We start from the raw sequence: 7,256 nt of genomic DNA, 5'->3' as shown, positions 1-7,256 counted from the left end.
GAAAGAATTCAAAGCGTGACAACTTCTAAACACGCCGAGAGCTGAGCCAATTATTAAATGAGGTATAACCGAACAGGGAGGAGGTGGTTCAACATCTATAGTAGCAGTTTAGACTATGCATTTCTAGCTTCAAACACGGTCAAATGACTACTCACATTAAGTAGGGAAAGCAGAAATAACATGCTACTGTACAGCGGAGTCCAAGAATCACGGAAAACTAAGCCTCGGACTATTTTTAACAGCGAGTCAAGATTTGCTTGAGCAGGTCAGATTCTCTCGCCCCTTTAAGCGTAAGCATAGACCACTATAACCCTCTCCCTAGATAGTTTTACTACCAGTCAGTTCGGACATCAGGTACGTTTGGCCGTAGTTACTAATTCACACCAAACAAATGTATCAATTTTAAAACGTAATTGTGTAAACCAGATGGAGTTGTGCCAATATTTTATTCAGAAATCACAGACGGGGAATAACCAGAATGTAAGTCACAAAATATTAGAACATCAGAACAAGCGCCAAGTCCAGCCTCCCTTTCCTGCGGAGGCTCTTGTGATGGACCCTAATGCTCAGTAACCAGTCCCTGATCATAGAGTGCAGGTGGCGATCCGAGACCAGAGGATTCTGGGTACCCAGTGCCATTAGGGCAGCTGGGTGTGGTTGGCGCTACTTCTTGCCACCGGCCTTGATTGCGGACTTGGTGACTTTGCCAGCACTGGCAGCCTTTTTCTCAACCGCCTTGATAACTCCGACAGCTACCGTCTGCCTCATGTCGCGGACAGCAAAACGACCTGAAAGGCAAGGGACCACATATTAATTCACGGAGTTACCGATCAGGAAAATCTCTAGCAATTAGTACGTGCCTGGGCCGGTGTAAATCGAAACACCCACAGCCCCCACTTGCGGCGAAAGGATGACTGTGCTAGTGTCGCCATGCCAATGAATGTCAGCACGAGTTTTAATAGGGTGAAGTAGAGTGCAAAACGTACTCTGGCCAACCCTACGTATCTTTAAATGAGGCAGGGTAACTCACCAAGAGGAGGGTAGTTGGAGAAGCTCTCCACACACATGGGTTTGCCTGGAATCATCTCCACAATGGCTGCATCTCCTGATTTGAGTGCCTTCGGTGCATCTTCAAGCTTCTTGCCAGATCGTCTGTCGATTTTTTCCTTCAGCTCAGCGAATTTGCAGGCAATGTGAGCGGTGTGGCAATCCAACACAGGGGCGTATCCCTGGCTGATCTGGCCAGGGTGATTCAGAATAATGACCTAGAAGAGAAACAATTTTACCATGGGTGGAAAAGGACTAATTCGCACTGTTACAATAGCACACCCAACTAAATACGATGTACTGCTTGATCTCGTATGGCATATGGACATTGCAGCCTTCTCTGGGTCTGCCCAATCGGTTCGAGCAAACAGTCCTATTCAGGTTCACACAAATTACTGGGCAGAACTAGTAAGCATTGCACGTGGCATGGGGCAGACTTATCTGGCCCTTCTTACGAGGCACATCTATGGCATATCGTTTGGGTTCACGCAAAGTACTGGATAGAACTAGCCAGCTTTGCACGTGGCAGGGAGCAGACATATCTGGCCCTTCTTACGTGGCACATCCATGGTTGGCACTATACTCTATCGTATAATTAAACGCAGCACTAAACTCACCTGGGCTGTGAAGCACCCAGCCTCCATTGGGGGATCGTTTTTGCTGTCACCAGCTACATTTCCTCTTCGGATATCTTTCACAGACACGTTCTTCACGTTGAAGCCAACGTTGTCACCGGGGAGAGCCTCCACCAGCGCCTCGTGGTGCATCTCCACAGACTTTACTTCAGTGGTTACGTTACTGGGGGCAAAAGTCACCACCATGCCAGCCTTAATGATACCGGTTTCCACACGGCCCACTGGGACTGTGCCAATACCTGCAAAGAAAATTGCAATAAGATTTTTGCAAACAATGATAGAGCCCTGAGGTACAGTTGAACAACTGCTTTATTTATCACTCACTCAGCACCCGCCACTCACCTCCTATCTTGTAGACGTCCTGCAGGGGCAGACGCAGGGGCTTGTCGGTGGGACGGGTAGGCGGGATGATGGAGTCTAGGGCTTCGAGCAGGGTGACCCCACTGGCGGATCCCTCCTTGCGTTCCACCTTCCAGCCCTTAAACCAGGCCATCTAAACAAAACAATGTGTTAAAATTGAAAATTGGAACAGATAGTCAACTAAAGGCAGGTAAAAAGTGCCACCTGGCTTTGTCCACACTTACCATAGTAATATCCTAACCTCCCCCCACTAGTCTACTAATGCAACCAGCATCCACGCCAAGTCAATACAGTACACACCCAACTGCTACACATGCGGGGCTAGCAAATCACTGCCCTAGGAGCGCCAGACTACCTAAAGGCCGTCCTCTAAATTACAAACCCCCATGAGAATAGTAAACTCACGTTGGTGCTGGGCTCCAGCATGTTGTCCCCGTGCCAGCCGGAGATTGGCACAAATGCCACTGTGGCTGGGTTGTAACCGATTTTCTTGATGTAGGTGCTGACTTCCTTGGTGATTTCTTCGAAACGCTTCTGGCTGTAGGGGGGTTCGGTGGAGTCCATCTTGTTCACACCAATGATCAGCTGCTTCACCCCCAGGGTGTAGGCCAGCAGGGCGTGCTCGCGGGTCTGTCCGTTCTTGGAAATGCCAGCTTCAAACTCACCCACGCCGCCAGCAACAATCAGCACCGCACAGTCAGCCTGGGGAGAAGCCAGAGCAGTTACAAAACCGTAACACATTAAATATAAGTTACTGCAAGACCCCATGCGCGAATCTGATCCACCGTGAATAAAGGCATAGAATGTAAATCGGAATTTAAAGGAATCGTTTCTAGGAGCAGACGCTCGTCTATAAAGCCCAACTACATTAGTAAAATGTCAAAACCTTCCAAAATGGAATGGACGCGTCTACGAACCGAATATGTTGGGCAAGAGGTGCGAGCCAGAGCAGTCACAAAACCGTAACACATCAAATACAAACAAGTTACTTCAAGCCCCCATGCGCGAATCTGATCCACCGTGAATAAAGGCATAGAATGTTAAATGTTCCTTTAAGGCCAGGAAAGAACTTTCTACCCACCCCCGGTATGAAATCAGATCAATATAAAGGAATCGTTTCTAGGAGCAGACGCTCGTCTAAAAGGCAAAACTACATTAGTAAAAGGTCAAAGCCTTCCAGAATGGACGCGTCTAAGAATTAAATATGTTGGGCAGAAGATGCGAGCTGGAAAGTAAAAACGCTGCCTTATTAAAAGCCACGTACCTGCGAGGTGCCGGTGATCATGTTCTTGATGAAATCCCTGTGCCCGGGGGCATCGATGATGGTGATGTAATACTTGGCAGTCTCGAACTTCCAGAGGGAGATGTCGATGGTGATACCACGTTCCCTCTCCGCCTTCAGCTTGTCCAACACCCAGGCGTACTTGAAAGATCCTTTGCCCATCTAAAATGATACACAGGCGTTAAATAGACGTAGGCCTACCAGGGTAAAAACTTTATGCAACAAGTAACGTGCTCTAATAAAGATCTTTTATGTAAACACGTTACATAAGATAAAGGATAACCGGTATCTTAAGTGCCATGTGTAGTATCTAAACATGGCTGCTAGCAAAACCAGCACACAACAGCATCCCAGAAACCGTAGACCTTAAATTTTAAGAAACCAGTCACCGCAACAAAGCCAACTTCGAATCGAAGCCATGCACACGTTTGACAGGTTGCCAAAGCCAACACCTTAAAGTTTCCACACGGTTGTCTGCAAAGTGGTCTTTATCGCTTACCTCGGCTGCCTCTTTCTCGAACTTCTCGATGGTTCTCTTGTCGATGCCCCCACACTTGTAGATGAGGTGGCCGGTGGTGGTGGACTTGCCGGAGTCCACATGGCCGATAACCACGATGTTAATGTGGATCTTTTCCTTTCCCATTGCGGCAGAGTACTATGCTGGTGTCTGGAAAAACAGGAGTAAGGCCGAGGTACATTAAAATACATGACACAGGAACGAACGTGGACATAAATAAAACCAGTTGTTGAAAGGAAAATATGTCGTTAATTTCTAGCGAAGGGACTACGGGTGTTCGTATTTAGTGCGCTTAGCAGAAACTACTCTAGGTAGGGTAAGACAACAGACAATTGCGTTGTGCGCCGATCATACGTCATTCATTCTAAATCTGCTTGAGAGCCGGGGCGCTGGAAACCACGTGTCACGGGGACGGAGCTCCCCCGGGCGGCGAGACGCAGCATGGCCCAGTACACGCGACGGCGCCTCCACCCCTTCAACGACGTCTCGTAGCTTTACGGAAAGGCCCCCGTCGAACCACTGACGCACACGATACCCTTTCAACGTGGAACTATCCAACCAATTCCCCACACCCACGCCGTAGGGGCATGCGCCGTTCCGGCCTAGGAATCCTATCACAGCAGCACCGATCGGAGCCGCTCGGTGGCGCGTTCACACTACAACTAAATCGAGGCGAGTATTCAGAATTCATCCGCCATTACTTCTTTTGTGGAAATAAACCTACATGTAGACCCTGCTTGTGGCCAAGGGTCTGTTTAATGGCAAACAATACGAATTTACTAATTTATCCCGGTCAGAAAGTTCCTCAGAAAGGAAGCCATGTTTAACCGCTGTGTATCACTACCTCGCTTCAAATACAGACGTACTTTTAATACGAATGATTTCCTCTCAGTTTCCCAGGGAAGTTTCTACTGCGATAATATTCCCAGGCGGAGTATTCCAAGAGCGCATCCTCACGGCAATATTCTACAAGCACTGTGAGAAAGGCCTAACCTACCGGTTAACAGCTATCCACCATCGGTTACAATTTATACAAATACCATACACGCTCTGAAATGTAGATCTTTTCTCGGTCGCATTCGTCAGTCAACGCAAACATCGGCAAAAAGAAAAACGCAAAGGACTAGGCCTCACCTCCCGGATCGGGCTGCGCTGCTCTCAGGTCTGGAGGCGCCGCGGGCGGATGTGCAGAGAACGGGCGGCCGGCAACACGTGCCATATAAAGGCTCTTGGAGGGTGGGGTCAACCGACAGCGCTGTTCTATTGGACAGGTCGAAAACGTCCTGGAACGTAATCACGCTTCTACATGATAATTGGATATCATTGGCTTGAAAGGGGAGGGGCCTGGAGGGGGAGGTCTTTGGAGGTTAGCTGTTGGGAGGGAGCACCGGAAGTACAAGCGGAGGAAAGAAGAAAGCAGTGACGCCTAGAAGGCGGGGTGTGGTGGACTCAGTAGGTCAGAGCAAGTCCCGGCTAATGAATAGGAACATTAATTAAAGATATGTGTGTGTCTTAAGACCTGCCCGCTGAACATCTCCCCCCAACATAAGCCTACAAACCCAACCTATCTCTATAAACAAGCATTTGCAATGCAATAGGTCTCGCATTATGAAAGTGTGAGCTATTGGTATTGTAAATGGCAACTTTTTTAAAATATGCGTTAGCTTTGAAAATATATAAATTAATAGCATTGTTATTCACAAAGCCAGTAGCTTACACTTTCCTAATGCGAGTCCTATTGGCTATGGCAATGCTTGTTGGTAGCAAGCAAGGACACTGCTGTTGTGGTGCTGAGTTATGCTGTTGTGTTGCTGAGTGATGATGTGGTTGGGCTGAGTGATGTGGTGGTTATTAGATTGATGTAGTGGTGTCCCAGAATGATGTGGTGGTGCCCCAGAGTGATATGGGTGTCCCAGAGTATGTGTGTCCCTGAGTGATGTGGTGGTGCCCCAGAGTGATATGGGTGTCCCAGAGTATGTGTGTCCCTGAGTGATGTGGTGGTGTCCCCGAGTGATGTGGTGGTGTCCCTGAGTGATGTGGTGTGCCCCTGAGTGGTGCCCCTGAGTGATGTGGTGGTGCCCCCGAGTGATGTGGTGGTGTCCCTGAGTGATGTGGTGTGCCCCTGAGTGATGTGGTGGTGTTCCTGAGTGATATGGTGGTGTCCCTGAGTGATGTGGTGGTGCCCCTGAGTGGTGCCCCTGAGTGATGTGGTGGTGCCCCTGAGTGATGTGGTGATGCCCCTGAGAGAGTGGGAGAGAAGAGAGCGAGAGAGAAAGCTGGAGAGACGGAGGGAGAGAGAAAGCTTGGGAGAATGAGATGGAGAACATGAGAGAGATAGGAGAGAAAAAGAGAGAGAGAGAGGGAGAGAGAAGAGGAAATGAGAGAAAGAAAGAAAATGTGAGAGGGAGACAGGGTAAAAGTGAAAACGATGGAATGAGTGAAGAAGTGACATAAAAGGGGGGCAGTGAGAGAGGAGAAAAGGGCAGTGAGAGAGGAGAGATAAAGTGAGAGTGGGCTGCGAGAGCAAGAAGGAAAGTGGTGAATAATTCAGAGGCTGTGGAATGGAGCAAGAAAGAGACAGATAGAGGCGCACAAATTTATAAATACGCGTTTGTGCCTGAAAGGTGGTAAGAAATCTGCAGTGGCCTCAGTGCCCAATGGGCTCTTTTCTCGTTTACCAGCAGTGGTGCACTAAACTCATTCACCTTTCTTGAAGTAGGGCCTATGCACTATCACACGCCACTGCATGCATCACTAACAAAATGCACTACCAGTTCGAAATCCTACAGCTTAGCAAACCTGTTAGCCGCGTCTTGAATTAAGAGGAACTTTGAAACTGCAGTGTAATCCAGAGTTTGCTCGTCAATGCCGCCCAGCTCCAGACATTACCTTTAAGTCCCTGTCGTTTCACACCCTGACAGCCCCAGGAAAGGCCAGACAAAAGCCTAGAGATAGGCAGTGCCATTAGGATGTGTGTGCTAATTACGTGCCAAGTGCTTCTCTGCAGGGGCGTGGCTGGCACGGAAGCTGCCGCGGTGGGGGAGGGCTGCATGGGTGCAGGGCTGGGAAAGGTGCTTTGGTGTCAGGGCGGCTGCTCCCAGGCCCAGGGCTCTGAGGACAAGAGGGGTTGGCCAGGTCATTTTGCTGGAGATCTATCTAATCCCGAAAACTGTTTTTTAGCGCTAGAGTTAAGTGAATCAACATTTCTTCGCTGTTTATTAATAAAGTTTCACAGCAGCCAATTAAAATCTACAATATAACAAGGATTTACAATGCAATAGGTCTCGCAGCATTAAAGTTTGAGTTACTGGCATTGTAAATGACAATGCTTTGCATTATTTCATTTTTTAAATTTGCAATTGGTATATAAACATTGTGAATGGTTAGCTGTTGCTTATGCAAAGCAAAGTTGGCA

At 48.3% G+C, this 7,256-nt stretch overlaps 1 protein-coding gene across 1 annotated transcript; it reads right to left on the bottom strand.

Annotated features, from left to right (window-relative positions):
* Window positions 1-427: 427 nt before the first annotated feature.
* On the bottom strand, window positions 428-5,034 carry LOC147730897 (elongation factor 1-alpha, oocyte form). Its single transcript, XM_086955787.1, has 8 exons — window positions 4,976-5,034; window positions 3,824-3,991; window positions 3,307-3,486; window positions 2,448-2,744; window positions 2,025-2,175; window positions 1,665-1,921; window positions 1,031-1,265; window positions 428-788 (listed from the first exon to the last, which is right to left on the bottom strand). The coding sequence occupies exons 2-8, from the start codon at window positions 3,965-3,967 to the stop codon at window positions 664-666; spliced, it is 1,389 nt and encodes a 462-aa protein (XP_086811913.1). The 5' UTR covers window positions 3,968-3,991; window positions 4,976-5,034; the 3' UTR covers window positions 428-663.
* Window positions 5,035-7,256: the final 2,222 nt, after the last annotated feature.

This window comes from Lissotriton vulgaris, chromosome 2_1 (assembly GCF_964263255.1).
Source record: "Lissotriton vulgaris chromosome 2_1, aLisVul1.2, whole genome shotgun sequence".
NCBI classification, from domain to species: Eukaryota; Metazoa; Chordata; class Amphibia; order Caudata; family Salamandridae; genus Lissotriton; species Lissotriton vulgaris.
The sequence above is the reverse complement of the archived record's forward strand: the minus strand, read 5'-3'. Positions and strand labels throughout refer to the sequence as shown.

Bases quoted from the DNA above. Each gene is read 5' to 3' on its own strand.
- LOC147730897 (XM_086955787.1), bottom strand. From the start codon at position 3,967: ATGGGAAAGGAAAAGATCCACATTAACATCGTGGTTATCGGCCATGTG. The intron at 3,487-3,823 runs GTAAGCGATAAA...GTATCATTTTAG, and splicing joins TCGAGAAAGAGGCAGCCGAG to ATGGGCAAAGGATCTTTCAA. The intron at 789-1,030 runs GTGAGTTACCCT...CTTGCCTTTCAG, and splicing joins CTCCAACTACCCTCCTCTTG to GTCGTTTTGCTGTCCGCGAC.